Source organism: Sinohyriopsis cumingii, chromosome 11 (genome assembly GCF_028554795.1).
Source record: "Sinohyriopsis cumingii isolate HCF-2022 chromosome 11, ASM2855479v2, whole genome shotgun sequence".
In the NCBI taxonomy this organism is placed as follows: Eukaryota; Metazoa; Mollusca; class Bivalvia; order Unionida; family Unionidae; genus Sinohyriopsis; species Sinohyriopsis cumingii.
Window position 1 is genome coordinate 86,017,383 of NC_142971.1, and position 23,661 is coordinate 86,041,043.

The 23,661-nt window shown below is 33.5% G+C and overlaps 1 protein-coding gene across 1 annotated transcript in view; it reads right to left on the reverse strand.

Moving 5' to 3' along the window:
- Positions 1–23,661, reverse strand: part of LOC149788899 (plexin-A1-like) — a 336,630-nt gene that overhangs the window by 133,889 nt on the left and 179,080 nt on the right. Inside the window, exons 15-16 of the mRNA XM_089975025.1 lie at positions 17,733–17,878; positions 9,346–9,445 (exon numbers count right to left, since the gene is read on the reverse strand). Coding sequence (XP_089831151.1) covers positions 9,346–9,445; positions 17,733–17,878 — 246 coding nt within the window. The remainder of the gene's footprint in view (positions 1–9,345; positions 9,446–17,732; positions 17,879–23,661) is intronic.

The window sequence follows — 23,661 nt, forward strand, 5'->3', positions numbered from 1 at the left end:
AATTATATGTTTCTTTAATGTATGTACCCAATGAATTACAAGAACAGTCTAATGAAAAAGTACTTCCAAAGTGTTCTCTAAATACTGAACTATGGCCATTTCCCCTCCCCTTCATTTTTGTTATACTCCACCCTTATTTTTGTGACAAGAGGGATATCCCCCATTATGATGAAATCATGGGAGCATCTCTGCATTATATATACTAATTGATATAATATATATCATGTTATTTGTTAACAAAAACTACTTACCTACCTACCCTAATTTTAAAATCAGTGCAATAGGAAATACCAAAATGTTTGCCTAACTTCTAAGGTCTTAGGTTACATCTCAAAAGTTGCAAACTCTTGTCACGTAGTGCACATCTAACACAATGACTGAGCAAAGTTGTTTTTGCTTTCCTAATAGAAGAAGGCTCCGTTTACATTTTTTCAGCAACTTCACTAACCTCTTCACCAGGTAGCATATGATCCCTGTAGAGGGTAAGGTTGTCAAAAGAAGCTTCACCCACATGTGGCCATAAAAACATGAGATTCCATCTGGGCATTAGTGAGAGAAACAACAACCAGGCCTGTCAACAATTTTAGTGTGCTGGACAGGGCTGCCCACAGCCTTTGATAGTGGAAATTGATCACTGGCTATCTTCAAAAAGGAAGAGAAGAAAATCAGCCACTGCACTCAGAGAGAGACATCAAGGATTAACACATTTCCTACTGTATCAATCACAAAAGAATCTCCATATGGCATCATAGATGTGGAACAATGATCATCTTCTGGACTCAACCATGCACATGGCAACTTTGGTTAAAAACTTGTCCTAAAGCAGAATTTGTGTGAGAGGAGCAAAGTCTGAAGGTGCACGATTTGTGAACTGTTGTAGAGGAAACAGACCCATTGCTGCAACTAAAAGTCAATTATCTGGGGTAATGTCCTCGGTTAGACTACCAGCAGGATGAAAGACCTAAGATCATCTAGGCCATTGAGGGGCTAAAACATCAGCTGAGCAGTGGGTGTACTTAATTTTTAAAGTATTTGTGGAATCATCATTAAGAAGAGTGGGAAGTCACAAGTAACCAGATGTTCCCATTTCTGGCTAAAAGTGTCCACAGCCAAGGCCTTCTGAGATGAGACTGGCAAAAAGTAAAATGGGAGTTTGTTGTTTAGACTTGGCATAAACATGTCCCCCATGGGTTTCCCTCAAAGTCTGAGCAGGGAATCTATTATGGATTAGTGCAGAGATGATGCCATGAAGACTATCTTGCCCTTCCTGGACACACAGTAAACCAAAATATTCTTCTCACCAGGAATGTGACAATCTCAGAGGGTAATCCCTTCTGAAATTGCCTGATAAATGCAGTTCCAAACTTCCATGCAGAGACATGAGTAAAGTGTGCCTCCTTGCTGCTGAAGGTACACGACCACCATGTTGTAGGAGAAGACCATTATGCAGTGACTTTTTATTTTGTAGATGCAACCTTGAAGAACACTCGTCTGCATTTCCAAATTATTGATGAAGACAACATAGTCTTCCTGGGACTACAAACCCTAAAGAATCAGCCCTTTCAGCTCCAGCTGAGTACCCCACCCAGAATCTGATGCATCAGCAATAGGAGAAAAGTGGGGTTTGGGGTCATGGGGATTCTAGCCAGAAACCAGATAGACTTGACAACCAAATTGGATGATGGTGGAATTACAGCCCTACAAAAGTCTGAGCAACCAGAAGGTCCCTGTGTTGTTTCTAGTTTGCAAGTCATAGAAACTATGGGGCACAAGTGCAATCTGCCTAGGAGAACTGGGTCTGCTTTGGATTTCAAGGTTCTCAGAAGAAATAGACAAGCTGACAATGTGCACTTGGTTCTCAGTGCCTCTTACATGGTCAGGATGTTGTCTACTCTGTCCTATGGCCCAATCCTCTGTTTATGAGAAAATTCATCCCCACATGGAAAATGTTTGAAATGGAGTAAGCTCTGATTTCCCTGGGATGGGAATAAGACCCAGCCTGGTCATTATGGACCAACAGCGAGAACAATCTCATCCAAAAGGCTATAGCCAGACATTGCGGATCAACCAATCATCATAAAATATTGTAGGATGGAGGCATGGGCATGGATAACACATTTTCATATTTTGGCTACTGCTACTAACAAATGTTGAAAGGCAGCTGGATGAAATAGGCTGACGAAAAATGGTTGGCATGCAATATTATGGCAACTGTAGACATAGCCTTTAGTTTTAAACCTCTAATGCTTTAACTGGATTGTGAGCCTAGGTCCCCATGGAAATACCTACCTGAGCTGCTCTAGCACCCAAAGAGGCAGAGCCATGAAGGAGTGTGAACCCTACAACTAGTTCCAGAGACCAAAGGTCTCAATGTGTGTATGTGGCATGTGGTGGACCATGCTGTCCAGCAAACTCATGGTCCTTACTTGGAATGCTCCTTAACCATGGCCAAGACAGGGAGTAACAAGAGATCTAGACAAGACATAGCCCTAGATAGTCTCTCCAACCTTGAGAGAATTTTAGTGTCCTTCAAACCTAAAGGCTTGGGACACAGATCCAGTGATGAAAGACCAGATCTCTTCTTCCTCATGGAGGTAGGAGTCCAGAAAGGTTGGCCTGTTCTATGTAAAATATATGAGAATCTACAAGGACTGACAGGACATCCTCATCCTGTCCTCACTTCTGGGAAGCAGGATTTTCTGAGACAATGTCTCTGTGCTGTGTGGGTTGACATAAGGGTGTGATGAACTTTAGTTGTAGCTACAGTTTTAATATTGCTGTCTACACCTCACATTACAGTTTTCAGATTAGAGTAAGCAGCACTTTGTTTCTGAGCAAGGAACATAGGCCTTGCCAAGCTAAAGACAGCAATCAATGTGAACTAAAGATAATTTTTCTTGTGAGTCTGTTAATATTAACTGATATATACATGAACATCTTTCCTGAAAGTAGATTAAAATATATTACTTATGCATCAGCTAGATATTTCTCCAACTTTAGTTTTTCTTAAAAATTTACTCTTTTTCTCACCGATTCAAATACCATTTTTAAGTTGTTATAATCTGTACATAGTTATATCCAACTTCTGCCTGTAAATACCCAAATACAACAGGACGCACAGATAATTAGGTTTTGTAAAGTAACTTGGTTATCATCTTTAAAAATATCCATATACAACAGAGGGACACAAGCAAGATTAGGTTTTGTAAAGTAACTTGGTTATCGTCTTTAAAAATATCCATATACAACAGAGGGACATAAGCAAGATTAGGTTTTGTAAAGTAACTTGGTTATCATCTTTAAAAATATCCATATACAACAGAGGGACACAAGCAAGATTAGGTTTTGTAAAGTAACTTGGTTATCGTCTTTAAAAATATCCATATACAACAGAGGGACACAAGCAAGATTAGGTTTTGTAAAGTAACTTTGTTATCATCTTTAAAAATATCCATATACAATAGAGGGATGCAAAGATAATTAGGTTTCGTAAAGTAACTGTGTTATCATCTTTAAAAATAACCATATACAACAGAGGGACACAAGCAAGATTAGGATTTGTAAAGTAACTGTTATCATCTTTAAAAATATCCATATACAACAGAGGGACACAAGCAAGATTAGGTTCTGTAAAGTAACTTGGTTATCATCTTTAAAAATATCCATATACAACAGAGGGACACAAGCAAGATTAGGTTTTGTAAAGTAACTTGGTTATCATCTTTAAAAATATCCATATACAACAGTGGGACATAAGCAAGATTAGGTTTTGTAAAGTAACTTGGTTATCATCTTTAAAAATGTCCGTATACAAAAGAGGGACGCAAAGATAATTAGGTTTTGTAAAGTGACTGTGTTATCATCTTTAAAAATATCCATATACAACAGAGGGATTCAAGCAAGATTAGGTTTTGTAAAGTGACTTGGTTATCATCTTTAAAAATATCCATATACAACAGAGGGACGCAAAGATAATTTGGTTTTGTAAAGTAACTGTGTTATCATCTTTAAAAATATCAATATACAACAGAGGGATGCAAAGATAATTAGGTTTTGTAAAGTAACTTGGTTATCATCTTTAACAATATCCATATACAACAGAGGGACAAAGGGACATTAGGTTTTAGGTTAAAAAATATGCATATAAAAGCAAAACCTGTCCTGAGAGACCTTTTATGCCAATAAAAAGTGGATTTTTAGGACAGGTTGTCTCATAACAGGTCAGTGCAGTAGGATAGTTTTCAAGGTAAATAATCAAAACTGGGTTTAAGATAGATAAATATTAATTTTTGCTGTACATATATTTTGATTTTTATCCACTATCATTAAACATATTACATCTCTCTCTATCTCTCTCTCTCTCTCTCTCTCTCTCTCTATATATATATATATATATATATATATATATATATATATATATATATATATATTTATAATAGCTAAGTAAGGTAAAATTTATTCTCTCTGTGCATTTCAAAGTGAACCCGTCATAATGCTTATCCCAAACACCCATGACATAAATAAAAAATTGATCAAGACAATAAACAATGTACTAAGAGTCCATTAATTCAACTTTGCGGAAAGAAGGGGCCCTGTGATTTCTTTTTAAAAATGACTCATCATATAAAGGCATATAACTTAATATGACAAACAGGCAAAGACCTCATTCATCCTGATCATTATATTCAAATAATGTAAAGCAATACATGTCATGCTACAGTAGCATTATCAACATTGTGTGTGTATTCACAACAGACAAACAATACAAACTATATGCATCAATCACTGCTAACCATTTAAAGATGGAATGGTTAATCATCACTGATTTTGATGTCCTAGGCACTATAATGGCAATCTGTGATAAGTAAAGAAGTTTTATTCATGGTCCTTGCCATACATTAAATCAGTTGCCTGACTCAACTTGTACCCCCACTGTTATTTTCCTTGGTGCATCATGGTTTTCAATAATCTGCACTCTGCCAAAAACTCTAACCAGTTGTTACAAAGGATAAAATATAAAATAATTATTTGTACTATTCATATCAATATTATGATACACTCATTCACAGCAGTATTACAATACACACTTTGCCAAAATATCATGGCTGCTGGTCACAATTAGTTAGTGGTCACATAACAGTGCATTTTGATAGTAAAATTGATCTAAGCACGGTCATATTGGTCACAAATGATAGGGAGTTTGCTCATACCAGAGGTCACTCAAGATTGTTTTTTTTTGTATAGACACACAACAAACAGTGGCCATGATGATGCTAATTATGTCAATTATTCATCTGTACAGACTAGAACCATGTCCAAAAATATTTACTTACTACAATGTTTATATAACTATAAATGAAACTAATCTGCTGATCATAATGCCAACACAGAAGAGAGTAACAGAAATCAGAAAATAGAACAGTTCCATACAATTATAATTAAAATGGTAAAATGACAAATAACATTAGTTTTAGAAATTAAAATGAATTGAAATTAGGGTAGAGGGAGATACTAAGAGCGAATATTTATTACCCTGTTGCTAAGTGAGTGCCACAATCACATTATGTAATTTATCATCAAGAAATCCATTCTAATTATCTAAGTTCAGAGCATTCTGTGATTCACGTAGTCCATAATTTACTGCCAAACAATGATCAACAGAGACTTAATATGTGATAAATGTTAATCATCTGATGGTAGGTGTGAAAAGGATTGATGCTTGCCAAGTTTATGTTTAGTCCAAGTCTTCTGACATTTGTGTTCAAAAGGCCACACATACAATGGCCATCATACCTATCATTCCATCATGAAGCATCCAAGAAGATCTCTAGAATGTGTCAAGTATCAAACTGTACTATTTTTGATGCAAATTGACATAAAACTATCCCTTTCTTTTATTTATGCATTAAATAAGTTTAAATTCTTAGTACAATAAAAACCTGAAAATATATTATCTGAAGTCAGCTGTGCTAAAATGCATTATCTGAAGTCCAATGCAGAATACAAACTCATGTAAGTAATATGATCATGATAGTGGTATAATAGTTCTCACCAGCTGAGAAGCTTGTGAACTTCATGATGCCTGTAATGGGTATTATAGAGCAACCGTATGCAAAAGTAAAATGTTGGCAGTCACATGTACAATTTCTATGGACAGGAGCTAAAACCTGGACATTTAGAGGGGGCTAAAACCTGGACATTTAGATGGGGGCTAAAACCGGGACATTTATAGAGGGGGCTAAAGCCTGGACATTTAGAGGGGGACTAAAACCTGGATATTTGGAGGGTGCTAAAACCTGGACATTTAGAGGGGGCTAAAAATTGGACATTTAGAGGGGGCTAAAACCTGGACATTTAGAGCGAGAAAAGTGTTGCAACTGGGAATTATACTATTGGGAGGTAAAGTTCTTTTCTTCTTTTTGTTTGTTTATATACATCAGGGGTTTTTGAGGGTTCTGTTTTATTCATTACAACTAGCAGATTGTTTTCACTACTTACATATTTATTATCATAAGTCATTGTTTATAGCCTACAGAATATTATGTTTGTCAAATATATTGATTGTAATTCATATTTAAGTATACAACATTTACGTTGAATATACTATGCTTTTATGTTATCTGCTTGTATAGATCAGCTGCAATGTAAATATTTCATATTTCCACTTGCATTCATAAAATGTAAGATTTGTTTTCATTTAGTGTAGAGAGATGAAAGTAACTGCAGGTGTGGCATAAAACGAGCACTGGAAACAAATCAGAGCATGAAGCACAGTATATAAGTTACTTGATGCAATGTACACATTAATCCTAAAATATTTTAATCAAAATAACTTTCATTTTGTAGCAGCTTTCAACCAGGGGAGATAAGGCCAGAATGAGACTGCTAACAGAAGATTGTCCTGGATAGGCAATCCTGCCACAAGGGCAGACAACTCAGGATGTCCCAAGAATGTTTGGACATGTGAGCCCCAGTCACTGAACCACTTGTGCTAGCCAGAGAATCCTGCCACAAGGGCAGACAAACCCAGGACAGCCTAAGAATGTCAAGACACTGGCATCCCTGTCACAAGAATCACCCTATAATTCACTACACAGTGGAGAAGCCATAGGTGCACCTATGCAATGAAGGAGCCATTTGAGGGCATACCTATGCTGTAAAGAAGCCATTGGAGAACGTATATAATCAGTGAATAATAATTCAGTGCAGAAATACCAGTGAACATAAAGTGTTCTTAAGAACTTTGAGAACAAACAATACTTAAGAATGGTTTAACTGCAGTTGTTTTGTTACTATTGTGCAATATAATCTTTTCCAATTCATCACCATTTAATTAATTCATCTTAATTTTTGTTCATGTTGTCTTTACATTCTCCATAAGTAACATTATGACCATCCATTCATCAGTTCTGTGACAATATTAATATTATTTTGTTTGTTTCTTTTTTCTGTTCATACGCATTACAAATGCCTATAAAAACATTAATAATACTTAATTACTGATAAATTGTCAGTCATATGTACAATTAACATAATGATTTGATAAAAATACTTTACTTTCATACAAAGTTCTACTTTTCTACCAAAGGTTCATCAACCAGATAACAGCTCTATCCAGGCAAAAATCAATGTCAAACAACGAGCTAGGCTAACTTACATATGCAGAAAACATAAAAAAGCAGTTACAAAATTGCTTCCCAACATATATTAATATATATGCAAATAAATATGCCCACAAAATTTCATTTCCTTATATCAAGTAGTTTTTGCACAATCTAGCTCCTTAGCTAACATATATAAACATACTGACGGATGATGGGACAACAAGAAATTACTCCACTACAATTTGTGTGGACATTAAGAAGGTGGTGGCAGTGGTGGGGTGGGAGATGGGATTTGGGGGCCACATTGTACAGATCTGGCTTCAAATTAATTTTATCCTAGCATTAACAAACTTGTACTGTTTAATACAGACGTTCCATAAATTCTTATAAATATTGATGGACACAGTACATATATAATGAATACTGAAAATAAAACTGGCAGTAAATACATCTTCCCCACATTTTTGGTTTTTTAATATTGGGAAGGAACAAAATTTCTCCCCCCACAATACAAATCTCATGTCAGTTTTTTTGTTGAGTGGACTGGTGCCATATTTACAAGTTCCTCAATTCAATAAAGTACAAAGTCTGGATATTAAACTGTACAAATCAATTGCCACAATGCAAAAGTCAATATACTTTGTACATAATATACACTTTAAGATCTCTTTTTTCTGTGAAATATCTCTTATTTTATTTTTCTTCTAAAACAAACTGCATGATACCAGACTTTCCCACAAGTTATTTCTTTTGTTATTGTTATAGGGTTTAATGCCATTTTTCAGCAAAACATTGGCTATACATAGTGGTCAGTATGAATGGTGGAGGAAGAACCCAGGAAAACCACAGAAATAACCACCAACCCACAAGAAGCTACTGGCAAGCTTCCTCACGTACCCACTTTGGCCAAGCCTTTGATTCAAACCCGCACAGAAAGAGGTGAGATGGCAGTGATTCATAATGGTGACCTGTTACTTCTCTTTTCTTAGTTTTGATATGTCACCAAATATTTTTAATAAGAGTGAATGAAAATGACATCACCAAAAAAGAAATATTTCAATCTCAATATTGATCAAGTATATTGTTAGATACATGTATAAACTTGATACAACATCATACATTTGTTGATAATTATTCCCAATTTTTTAAGTTTCCATTTCTTTTCAGTGTGCTAAAAATACTTTCACAAAATTTCACAACTTCTAATCAATTTCCATGGCCACAGGAACTTTGTGTTCCTGACTTAATCATTACTGTATATCCTCCTCCTCCTCCTGCTCTACTTCAATTTCAAACAAAGACATGTATTACTGTTTACCTCTCTCTTTGCCAACATTCACAACTAAAACTTTACTTTTTTTATTTCAGCCCACCAGTTATATCCTATACAGAATTACTTCATCATGTTTACATCATAATTTATTTCATTTGTTCCTTTATTTCTTTTTTACAACTACAAATGTTATCACTCTTTTCCTATTCTTTATATGTTGATCTCCAAAGCACTCCAAATGTTATCACTCTTTTCCTGTTCTAATATGTTGATCTCCAAAGCATTCCAAATGTTATCACTCTTTTCCTATTCCTAATATGTTGATCTCCAAAGCATTCCAAATGTTATCACTCTTTTCCTGTTCTAATATGTTGATCTCCAAAGCATTCTAAATGTTATCACTCTTTTCCTATTCTTAATATGTTGATCTCCAAAGCATTCTTATTTTGCATCCTTAGCATTATTTACCTTATAGGTGAAAATTCCATGATGTCCACTTTTGCCAAGCACACTAATAATGATGGGTCCTTGAGTTTCATTGACACTGGACATGGTTATACAAGTCACACTGAAAAGAATGATTTGGAACATTACAGAGAACCTGTTAATTAGTCACTACCAATGAGTCATCACATGAAAGCATAATACATGCTCATCCACTCATCTAATTTCTACATGTATTCACATTCAAAATTTGCAGTTAATCTGTGTTATGAATAATCTGTCAAAATGTACAATATATAACCATTAATAAGAAAGCTGAGTTATACAGCATGTCAACTGTTGTTATTTCTGTTTGCTGACAACACGTCAGTTAATTAATTCCTACAAAATCAGATTTAAACAAAGCTGACTTTATTTAGTAGTTTTTGTAATTTCATGTGGCTGCTATGGAAAAACAAAAACATGATCAGGAGCTTGTAAGAAAAAGCCACTTCTGTGGTAGGAGTTGGTATCATTATAAGGTTCTAGAATGGGAGCCCAGACACCACTGTATAACCATTTTGCATTAATCCAGTAAAGCATGTCACAGTGACACAGCTTTTAGTGCAGATACATGTTCATCACAAGACACATACAAATTATAAAGTCCTATGTCAAACTGAATAGCACTCTTGAAGAATGAGCATATTTTTTTTGGAATTTGACAAAATATAAAAGTTAGTGCCCCAGTCTTAATTTATGACAGCCATTGTAAAATAAATCATCAGTGGACAGTTTAACATTTTAGTGGTAATAGAAAAAAGGTGATACATTAAAACATGGACATATGGACATGTGAATATATATATCAATTTTTTTTTTATAAAACCGAGAAAGTACAATTCCAGTTTGGTGAAATACACATCTCAAGATAACTTGCTTTCATCACGATGACATTCTCATGATGACTTGCTTAAAAACTGTAGACAAATCACACATTATTTTCAAAATACACAAGTCCATGCTTTTAGATAATAATTCTCCATTTTTAATAATCCTAGAAAATAGGTCACAGAAAGATGCAATACACATGCTCACCTCAAAGTGACTTGCTTGAAACATTTACATATATCATGGAGTGTTATTAATACACACATGTCCATGCTGTTATAAAATTGCTTGGCATGGATTTATAAATCAATTTGTCCCAGGACAATCTCAAATTTGGTTCCAGCAAGTTCAAGTTTCTAGCTACTTGCCTGTGGGTACATCATAAAAAAATGCGAGAGAAAAGGAAGAGAGATGTCATGTTCCATTCAAAATGATTTATGGTCTGCGAGTTTTATACCCTGTGATATCATTGCATTACATAAAGCAGCATCTTTGTTTATTGTTAATGTTCAAAAATCTTTCAGTTGTCAGTGTAAATAAAGAACTACAAACAGTTAAGTTTTCATTATTTCTGACATAGTTGATGAGATTAGACTGCTATATTATCTAGGCAAGACACAAGTTTCTAGTTTTTATTCAGGGATTTACACATCTTATAAAAGTCTGTTTGCCCCAGGGATTTACACATTTTATAAAAGTCTGTTTGCCCGAGGAATTTACACATTTCATGAAAGTATGTTTGCCCCAGGGCAACGAGAAGCTGACTGAAAATACAACTGTTCTGTCTTTTTGTCTTCTAACTATATCTGTATTCTGAACCATTCTCATCTACTTATCTATCTACATATATATTTCCGGAAACTTAAATTGTAAGCAAATGGTTTTTAGGAGCCAACAAAGTTGCAAAGAAAACAAAAGTCAAAATAAATATAATTATGATAGCCATAAAATAGTGTAATAGCCATAAAATATTTATTTTTTTATCTTCTCATGCTGGGATGTTTCATGTGTTTTAAGTTGTTTAATATTCAACCCTTTTTACAATCAGATGATTTAAAGATGTTGTTTCTAACTTTCATTGCTTTGTCTTCTGCCCCTAAGGCCCCAACTTTAATGTTATTGAACCTGAACAATGTGACTGTGTTTCAATAAAAAAATTATTGTTCACTTTTTCTGAGCTCTTAAAATCCTCCAAACTGAAAAAGTATTTCCGACTGACCTATTGCATAGCAAACATGCTCAATTTATTGTCTTATGTCAGAAAGACAAAGGACATCAAGACAAACTGCACACTTTATTGTCTTATGTCAGAAAGACAAAGGACATCAGGACAAATTGCATACTTTATTGTCTTATGTCAGAAAGACAAAGGACATCAGGACAAATTGCACACTTTATTGTCATATGTCAGTAAGACAAAGGACATCAGGAAAAATTGCACATTTTACTGTCTATTGTCGGAAAGACAAAGGACATCAGGACAAATCGCACACTTTATTGTCTTATGTCAGAAAGACAAAGGAATCAGGACAAATTGCACACTTTTTTCAGAAAGACAAAGGACATCAGGAAAAATTGCACACTTTATTGTCTTATGTCAGAAAGACAAAGGACATCAGGACAAATTGTACACTTTTTTCAGAAAGACAAAGAACATCAGGACAAACTGCACACTTTATTGTCTTATGTCAGAAAGACAAAGGACATCAGGACAAATTGGACACTTTATTGTCTTATGTTAGAAAGACAATGGACATCAGGACAAATAATCAGAAGACTGTCATATTCTTCTCTTGAAGCTGGGACTTCAAGCACTTGTGTCAGACGGTAAAAGGTAGTGTTATCTTTATCTGGTATTGATATGAATGAATCTAAAATGTATTCCTTTTGCTCAGCATCTGTTTTTGCACCTCTGAAAGGAGAATATTCTATTTAGGACATTTTGAAAACTGCTGACTGGAATTCAGCAAAATATTTTAGGTATTTACCACCTTACTGTGTATCAGTTTCACAGCTGGTTGTTGTTGTTGTTGTTATGGGGTTTAACGCCATATTTCAGCACACGATAGGCTATGCATGGTGGCCAGTATTAAAGGTGGAGGAAGAACCCGGGAAAACCCCAGGAAGAACCACCGACCCACGAGAAGCTATTCACAGCTGGTCTGCCATTTCACACTGAACTTTCATAACAGAATATTCATAAAGTTAAAAATCTGGCATACCATACATGCTACATCTTGTGCAATAATAATTTTCTGAATAGTGGGTAATTTGTTGTTGATATAGGATGTGTATATACTTAATGCATATTGCATGTATATACACTATGTGGGTTCATTATGTATGGATGAGTATCCATCTTGGGAGACAAAAGAAAGAAAATGAATATATTGTTGTATATGCACATACATGCTGCTAAGTATATGTATACATGTGTGTGTATATGTGTGCATTTGTATATAAATAAGTTCCTTTGTACAAAGGTGCCTAGGTAGATTAGTTCTTCCGCTAACTGTATCACCTTCTTTAAATAAAGTCATTATTATTACAGTATTATGATTATTATTATCGGGTATACTTTACTTCAGTATATAAGGATGACAATTGCCATGGCAACCAAACCTTCCTAGAATTTATCAAATTTACACCAATTTATAAAAATTATCGAATTCTAGTTTTCATCTTTTACCTAATTAGTTATGCTTTAAATTATCTCAATTTACGATTAAGATATAGACCATTTAATTTTCAGATATAAATTTCCCAAAAAGTTCCACAAAAATTAGGCATGACAGGTGTTTTGTTTTCAATGAAGTAGCGAGACTGAACACTTGCAGACAGTACATCTTTTTGCTGTATATTCTGTGTTTTTATTTTCCTATGATATACTCTAATGATCTCATGTATGTACAATAGAAATGGTATTTTGGTTGAACTACATGTATTTATGGGCAACAATTTTGAACAAAAAGCTTGATTACTAATATCTACATGTTAGTTGAAAAGATAAGTAGACTTATGATAGAAAATTCTTTTAAATAAACTGTGAATGATTGTAAATATTTATTTTTCAGAGCATATAATCATTAAATAATCAATTTACTCAATAAACATTTGGTTTAAAACAAAATTATTTTTGAAACTAATCAAAGAATATGACCAGTATTATTTGATACCTGTATTTCATGGACGGACAGCATTTTAGATTAAAATACTGTCCCTGCCAGTAAATGTACAAACATTTTTACAAACATCATAATGTGGGCAATACAACACATCTCCTTTTAGGCTTTATTGAGAAAACATGCTTTTTGGTTTGAAACTGAACATTTGTGTCATAAAAGCTTCATAAATAATTTATTTCAAGTCCAACAGTAATAATAATAGGAATAACTGTATGGAAAAATATCATAGGCCAGAAGCCTACTAAATGATGTGTATATCTGATGTTGAAAAATCAAAAAATACCATAATTTCCTCAAAATAAAGCAGCATGTCAAGGTAATCATTGCACAAAATGAAATGGGGATAGTCTAAAAATCAAGGGCCATAACTCTGCTAAAGATGATATTGCATACTGAACATATACCTAAGCAACATTGATAATCCAACTCAGACTTGTCTCATTAATATCAAGCTGCATTCTAAATTTGCTGAAAATCTGATAATGGAGTCCTTTAAGTGTAAAATCATGTTTAGAAGGTGGATAAGAAATTCAGGGTTTTTTAAATTATGTAGAATGCTAACAAGTGAATTAAGCTTAGGTCTCATAAATATCAAGCTGCATACCAAATCTGGATAAAATCAAATTAACTTTTGTTTGAGTTATGGAGCATATTTCATTTTTCAGACAGTGAACCTGACTGTTAACCCACAAAATCAATATGCTTCTTCCTCACCTAAATGTAAATCATCCACAAAGTTTGGTCCATGCCTAAAGCTACTGTACAGAAACTGCTTGGTGTACTGTTTGGTCCATGCCTGAAGTAAAGCTACTGTACAGAAACAATTTCTTTTAGTCAGACCTGTTGTTTTTTACCCCAAAATAAATAGGTTTCTTTGAAATGCATGTAATAAACCAAAGTTTGGTGAAGCAGATGGTATAAAACTAAAGTCATTGTGTGAAAGAGAAAGAAATGAATTCATGTACAGATGGATGGCAGGCATTAAGAAATTACAGATTAAGAGGACGTTTTTACAGATCTTTGAAACACCTAAGGCTCAAAGAAACACAACACAGCATAAAAGCAGTATTGGATTATCAAGCACTTGTTCTCAACCAGTGCAAGGTTATAGTCACTTCTTGAGGGACTCCAGATATTGTGCACTAACTGCCCAAAGAAATTCAATGAATAATAATAATACTTTTAAATGAGATTTTACACCATAAATAGGCTTAAAAGGTAAGTACATTTTTCAAACTACAAATCCTGTCCTAATTTTAAAAACTAGATTATTATTTTAGCAGCTTAGTTTGTATATCTGTTGCACTGATGGATCATAAGACCTGTAATGAAATGCTTTTGACATTAAAATCCATCTTTTGTTAGATACATGGTTCTTGGTCATATCTACATGTTGGAATCACACAATCTAAGTGATGTACAGTTAATAGTTTGATATTTTAGTACATAACCTCATTCCAAAGTCCAATGTCTGCTCACAGCTACAACTATTTTTGTGAAGCCTTAATTAATAACAATTAATGAAACTGGTTCAGAGGCTGCAATTATTTCACCTATTTTAGTACATTGTCAAGTAGTACTGATATAACTCACCTAGATTACAAAACTTAACAGCTAACCACAATTCACTAAGCAGATTGTCACCCAATGTAAACTATCTCCCAACCTTTTATCATGCTAATTTTACCTTATAAATAAGTGAATATCTTGCCCATTATAAAACTTGTAAAACATGAGGGCTTTTATTAGTACTAGCAGCATTTTGATTGTCATGAAAGTTTAAACTGGTAAAAACTTGGCTATTTTCAATTGGATAGTCATGATAGTTTTAACTGGCTATTTTCAATGTCCACAATTAAACTTCATGCTCTGAAAAGAAAACATTTACCCACACTTCCAAAATATCACTAGCAAGAAAGTCACTTTTTTCAGCTAGCAATATCAAAATTGTAACTATCAAAATGCCAACTTGCTGGTGTAATTTTCTAGCCTTGAACATCTTGATGATACAAGACTATTTAACAACTCGTTCAAAATCAGATCATAAAAAGAGTCACTACTAGGTCAAACAGATGCAAGCATTTCATTGACACATAGTGATGTCATTATCAAAACTGCCACTGATGATATAAGCCCTTATTACACATTTGATAAAATCAGATCAGAAATATTACCTCCAGAATGGTAACCAGATCTGTTTAACATATTAATATGCATTAATCACACTCCTTACTGAACTCATCTGGCATTTTGACAATATCAGCTATGTAGTAATGAAACTGATCCAGATAAGAGTTTTACTTACCAAAGACTTTTTCATGCAAGAACAAAATCACATAAATCATCAGATCACACAAATTAAACATTGCATATATATATATATATATATATATATATATATATATATATATATATATATATATATATATATATATATATATAATGATTCTCATGTTCTGTTTACAAATGCTAGTGCATCAATGTGAAGGCTGGAAAATGTGGAAAATAATGCTCCCTTCAACTAAGCATATTTGTGATGGATGAGGAGCATTATTGGAGTAAAGCCAAAGACCATGAACACAGTTCCTGCCTGTTTTTTCATTGGTCATGGTGATTATATATTACAGGTTTGTCCTATCCTATGTTAACAGCAATCAATTAATGTACTGCAGTATTTAATTCATGTACAAAGACTGCTGAGAATATACATTTCTAATGATTATTGTGTATGTATATGGAGATAGCAAAGGGCACATATATCAAGTAGTGGAGTAAACATAAAAAAAGACATGTTGGTACATATTTATGAAGTTCACTCTGCTGTAAACATCTACTATTTTTAGTGGGTTTTCATAAAGCCACCATTGGGGAAAACCCCCTATTAGATACCTCATTCACTGCTGTGAATGACCTTTATGTCAGATCACGTGATCGCTGTTTATGCTCTGGTTGCAATCTGCTATTTAAAGTAACTGGGTCGTATTCTCCACTCTCCAAAATGGCGATCGCGGATTTCATTCAGTACTTTTCACGATTAGAATCACAACTATCAAAGCTTTAATAACTTAGGTAAAGGCTCTGATACTGAAGTAAGTAGCAATTAGTTTTAATTAATTATCAAATTCAGATGACTCAGTGATGTAGATGCAGACAAATATCTTGTAAATATCAAGTATGATAAATGGCAGCTACGGTTGGTTATATGGCTTCACTGACTTAATGGTGAACAAGTTCTCTCAACATTTTGAAGAACATAAAAAATTCTTCCATGAAAAGTAATTACACAGCAATAATGATTGGACTTTACTCTTAAATTTTTCCATACATAATGGATGTGTACCAAAAGTGAAAATGGTTAAAATTGCTGTTAAACGCAACATACATTACATTGCTTAACGGTTAGCAGGCAGGCCTATGTGTATGGAGTCAAATAGGTAACAGGTGCTCTATTTATAGCGCACGGCACTGAGTAATTTAGCTACATGTGTATCAGAGGGCTAAAAAGCCATACACTCTATAAGGTAAAGGTTTAAAGCAGCAAAATCTGATAAAAGTTTAAAAGAAAAAATATGACACTTTTGCACCATGCTTTTTCAACATACTTCACTGCTTTAAACCTTGTACTTGTACAGTACATTTCACCATCTATTATTTTGTTGATGTGTTGTGTTTGGGTTTTTTTATGTTAGAAGACCTGATTTCAACACTGCTAATCATTATGCACTTTCTTTTCATGAACTAGAACTTTCTGGTATATAGATTAGTTGTAAGCTTCAAGGGAGATTAGATCCATGTCTATTCAACACTGATAATCATTATGCAACTAGAACTTTCTGTTATATAGAAAAAAAGATTAGTTGTGAGCTTCAAGGGTGATGAGATCCATGTCTATTCTAATTCAGCTACAATCATTAAAATAGCATATTATTAATAATTATCGCTATTAAGTGTATATTTATATTGCACAGATTTTATATGGCAGTCACATCTTTTATTTTCTTTTAAAGCATATCTCTTACAAGCATCTGGATGACACTGCTAGTGTATACACGATTTGCCACTGAATTTACTGTAATAAAACCCCTAATTCATCACATTTTTCACCTGGTATATAAAAAAAAAGATTCTAAGTATGGGTCAACTTTGGTTCAGTAGTCTACTGTGAAAGCTAAATGGTTGTAGGGAATACCACTACAACAAAAGCTTATAACATGTCCCAGAAGCATCCCATTAAGTCAGATTAAAAGTGACTCTGTAGTTTGAAGGTGTAAAATATGGGCAAACATACAAAGCAGATCATAAAGCAGACCTACAGTCATGACAGCCAATTTAAATAGATTCTAATAATGTACTTACATCCCCCTAACATAACAAAATGCATCTTTTTGGCAATTTATTCCAGCAACTGTGATATTATCAATCTCATTAGCAGAGATTCCAAAGTTTTTCCCTTTAATTGTGACAACAGTTCCTCCTCCAACTGGTCCATCTCTTGGGTCAAACTGCAAGCAGAGAAAGGAATTAAAAGACCAACAGTTTTATGAAGAATGAAAGATGAACTGTAATCATTAAATCTTAAAACTGGACATAAATGGCTAAGTGGTCTGAGTCAGGAAAGTGCAAGCCATATATTTCATTCTAGGTCAAACAGGCACCACTTTGAAAGTCCAATCCAGTCCATTTTTCTACATACTGGAAAAGGTCACCAAGAAGTATTTACTGCAAATATTTACGTTGGGAAAAATTGCACGTTGGTTCATCTTCTATGATTTTGGTATCTTAAGTCTTTGAGAAATGTCTTGGGCAATTTTTGCCATCCTATGTCATGAATTTATGAAATAATATGGGCAGTAGATGTATACTTGGGGTATGAGATTTTCAGACCAATTATGGTTTCTAATCCCTAAACCTCATCTATATTCTCCATAACGTTTTCCCACTTGATATTTTTCACACATGGATGGATCTGTAATTATAACCCATGTGCACCCTCAAGCAAAGTTTCCAAGGTGCCTCATTACATGTATTATGTTTACCTTAGATCAATTCACTGATGCAGATATTTACTCAAATTTTTCTGAATGTAGATCAGCTTCCTCTTTTGGGTCACTAATGCCCCAGTTCTGTATGTGTGTCGAGTCAATGGTGGCTTTCCATTCAACAAGCACCTTTCTGAACTCACCCATGCTGTTTGTTTTATCCTAATGGCCATCTAGTACAGTCTGGTAATTGTGCCAAGATTACTTTTTGTCACTACAAGAAGTTCTGAATAGACACATAATCAATATATGTAACCATAACGAAAACATCTTGCAAGCACCACATACCAAATCTGACTGGTGTACCTACGATGGTTGCTGTAGTCACCAACTCAAGCACTACCATGATCAATGGTGGTCATGGCAGTGATTCTAAAAATACATCTAGGATAATACATGCATTTGTATTTCAAGAATAAAAGAGTTTTTCTAACAATTTCATCTCCCAGCTGTTGTTTTGCTTTGATTATTTTTTTGTGTGGGTAACTTTGAGGGTCCATCATAGTTCCTCTATTAACATTGTGTCATGTGTATCTATACTGTGTGCTTAACTTTTATCCATGATTTTAAGTTCTAATTTAAGATTTTGGACATTTGGAAATAACAGTTTTAGATGGCTAACTTGTATCCATGTCTATAACTTCTAAATGATTTGCTTTCTGATTTTCAGCTTTATTTAATAAAAAATAATTAAAATGTTCTGGAAGCAAACTTTTGACCACAACCTGAACTTTTTTTGTGTTAATTTTTCATGTAAAGTTTGAAGTAAACAAAATTATTCATTCCAACTTTAAGTTCACTCTGTAGAATCATTGTTAGTTGTGTTCAGATATAATCTGAGAAGAATCAATTCAATTATTTATTGAAATTACAAAGTGCTCATTGACTTTTGGACTAAATCACTATTAGGGGATTATTGTGAATTCATTCAAAGACATTTTGGATTATATCTGATAAATCAATACTGTTGATAAATCAACCTATGCAAGATTATTTTACCTCAGTATATTCAAGACTTTGAATTTATTTGAAATATTCTATACTGCTGGACTTGTGATTGAACATTCAGGATTATTTGGGACTTAATTGACAATACTGTTTCTTTTAAATGTTCACTTTGAATTAAAGGGAAATAAATTGTGAATTTTACTAAACTTGTTGGTTTCACTTCTTCCTGTTACTTAGTTTAAGACCATAGAATTGTAGCAATTGTCATTGTGAAGTAAAAATTATTTATAGTCTGGCTTTGTTCAGTTGCAAGATGCACCCTCACTTCTACTCAATTAACATTTTTGTGCGTTCTGAGGGCCTGACATCATGTCCATATGGTACCATAATCCATGCTGATATTGAACCCTAATCCATGTCTACTGATTATGCTAGTCACTTCATTTTATTTTTGCCCAAAAATTGTTATATGGACAAGTGGATAACTGTTGAAAATTAGCTCTTTTGATTGAGTCGATGTTGGTGCAACATAATCAGTGGGGAATATATTGGGAAAAGGGGAGCATTGCTAGTGAATTCTACTCAATTGCTGTTGAAACAATAATTGAATGTTTTCACTCAAGGCAGTGTAGTCATGACTTGGTGTTTTTGTGTGCTAATGTGATGACTCCAATGTGGCCTCAAGCTGGTATTGGTACATCAGTGTGGTTCTGACCGTTGATTTCTATTTGATCAATAACAAGATTATACTTCAGTGTTAAACACAAGGGTTTGTTGACACCACTCTTATGCAGATATTTATCAATGAGTGAAACAAAATCACCATTGATGTCGGCATCCCTTGTCAGCTTATCCAACACCCTGTTAGTAAATTCTGCAACGTCGTGACCCTTCAGAATCCATAATGTGTATGTATTGATAAATCTTGAGCACAAATGCTAAAGAGGGTTAACTGTGCCTCTGAATAGATGCCAAGTCCTTTAAACTGAAAGTTATATCCAGGTGACTAATGGTAAAAATGCTGCATATGTGAAAGGTACAGGATCATTGTAGTGGTATGCATTAATGATGAACTAGTTTGCCAGTGATCATTTACTAAGATTGCCATTGTTGCCTACCAGCCTCTAAATTCAGTGAAATATAATCCAGAATTGTGCACATTTAAGATGAGAGGTTTGGGTTTATCAAAACCATTACCGACAACAGCAAAAACAAGTCTACCATTTGCTAAGTGTGTTCCTCCATTTATATGATTACAGTGTCCCTCTCTTATATGGTCACCCCTTCTGCACTAGGAAAATGGTCTTCTAAGATGGGTGGTCTTTCCAGAGGAGGACTAAATTTTTGTGAAAAGTATATGTAATGTACATAGTAAGAAAACTACATACTTCAAAGCATTTAATATCTTCATTTAAAAGTAACATTAATTATTAAAAGGTTTTTCTTGTTATAATAGTAGACTCATTTCCACTGAATATACATTATTAGTTATTATTCTTGGCATAAGTGTGATATGCAAGCTGGTATTGAAGTCATGCACATTGCAAAACCATTCAAAAATGTTATTTAAATCTTTGTTCCATTTTCCAACTGCTGCTGAATAACCTCCTTATCGGTTACAACATTGTTTATTCGAGCCTTTTCAACATAAAATTGTTTTATTCGAGTCTTTTCAACATAAAATTGTTTTATTCGAGTCTTTTCAACATAATTTTTTTTTATTCGAGTCTTTTCAACATAAAATTGTTTTCTTTGAGTCTTTTCAACATAAAATTGTTTTATTCGAGTCTTTTCAACATAAAATTGTTTTATTCAAGTCTTTTCTACATAAAATTGTTTTATTAGAGTCTTTTCAACATAATTTTTTTTTATTCGAGTCTTTTCAACATAAAATTGTTTTATTTGAGTCTTTTCTACATAAAATTGTTTTATTAGAGTCTTTTCAACATAAAATTGTTTTATTCGAGTCTTTTCAACATAAAATTGTTTTATTCTAGTCTTTTCAACATAAAATTGTTTTATTCGAGTCATTTCAACATAAAATTGTTTTATTCAAGTCTTTTCAACATAAAAATGTTTTTTTCGAGTCTTTTCTATATAAACTTGTTTTATTAGAGTCTTTTCAACATAATTTTTTTTTATTCGAGTCTTTTCAACATAAAATTGTTTTATTCGAGTCTTTTCTACATAAAATTGTTTTATTAGAGTCTTTTCAACATAAAATTGTTTTATTCGAGTCTTTTCAACATAAAATTGTTTTATTCGAGTCTTTTCAACATAAAATTGTTTTATTCGAGTCTTTTCAACATAAAATTGTTTTATTTGAGTCTTTTCAACATAAAATTGTTTTATTCGAGTCTTTTCAACATAAAATTGTTTTATTCGAGTCTTTTCTACATAAAATTGTTTTATTAGTCTTTTCAACATAAAATTGTTTTATTCGAGTCTTTTCAACATAAAATTGTTTTATTCGAGTCTGTCCCACATAAAATTGTTCAGCAAGTCCCCCTTTCCCACCTTGCCCGATATCATCGAGTAGAATAACCAACTTTCTTCTATAAAAATGTGTGCATTGTAAAAACCACATACAATTCCAGTTTTACTGAAGAGACTATAATCATCAAGGTAATGCTTAGGGCTGTATTTGTAATGACATGCACTGCAGCATTGGTTTCTTGAAGCATGGGAAGATTCTCAGAACGCATTATACAGTGATGTATTCAGTGAGTTCATGCATCAAATCGCAAAATGCCCCTGGGTCCATGATGTCATTCGTATGAGTTCTGGTGCAATGTTGCCAGAGTGAACCAACCCCACAAGTGTTTCTAACCAATCTATAAGTTCATTTACCATACATACTCGCTTATAAGTCAACCTTTTTTACTAGAAAATATAGTAATGCAGAGTTAAGATTAAAAAATTTTGGTACATGAAATTATTGCAACTGTTCATGTATTATAAGTCTTGGGACACCTTCAACATTTTTTCTTCTTCTAACTCATCAATGGAATAAGAAAATATAATAAAGACATTTCAGAAATAATGCTTTGAAAATAACTGTAATACTGTCAAAACTCAGTTTCAGTTTGCGTTGATGTTAGCGACCATAACTGTTTACACAGGTATGCTAATATTTTGTAGTACATGGGAATTAAACATCAAAGTACTTATCCATGAGACAATATCCCTCTTACCCAAGCCAGTTTCAGGGTTTAAAGGCTTACAGTAACTGGCTAAGGAAAATACTATTGGAAAACAAAAGAAAAATCTGCCCATTTATACATAAAAGAGATGCCAAAATAACCAGCTTGCCAACGTATGTATTTGTAGGTTCACACTTTCTTTTTTTTCTTTCCTGGACTAGGATGGCAAATTAACCTAGTGTGTTGATAGAGCTGCTAATGATAATCTTTCATACAATGTCAGTGCTGGATTTAGGATTTACCATTCCTGTCAAACAGTCCTCACATAAATCCAATGCCAGTGTTAGATGAATTAAATAAAGGAAATATGATTCATGGCGTTTACCTTTTCTTTAAAATTCATTAGACTTTAATAGATCTTAATATCCTTATCTCAAAATTACAATGCTATAATTCTAATGACAACATAGACAGAAGCAAGTATAGATAGGCAGCACTAAAACTACTGCAGTCGTTAAGGTTAGTTTTTGCAATAAGGGTTAGTAGTGGGTCCATTGTTATTTTTAACTTTATTAACGACCTAAGAACTCCAATATTGACCCATTTGCAGGTGACACCATATTCCTGCTTCTGTTCATCTTTAATTACTATCCAAACCAAGTTAAGCAAAGTCTAAAGAGAAATGAAATAGAAATAACAAAATCCTTCAAAACCAAAACAAGACTAAGAGCAAGTTAATAACAAAAGCTCAGAAATTGGTTCACATGGACCAGAAGTATCTCAGTTCACATCATGAGAATGCAACCATTAAAATGTTAATGATAAACTTCCTGGCATTCATGCTGACAGTTTTCTTCTTTGGGTTGTACAGTAAATCTACAGCATTTACTTAAAGTTTCCAAAGGTGTCCACAGTTTACAATAACTGAGACAGTGTCATTTAATCTAAATATTTACTTAAAATTTAACCATTAGACTTACTGAACAGCCAGCAGCTGTTACAATACACAAGCCATACCTTGGTCAACTTGTAACTACCAGTATTTTATTTGTTGCACATCTTTAACCTCTTATTATGACAGTTTCAGTTTGTAAGATGTAAATTTTTTATATACATCATTATGCAAGTGTCAAACAAGAACAGGATTGTAATGAT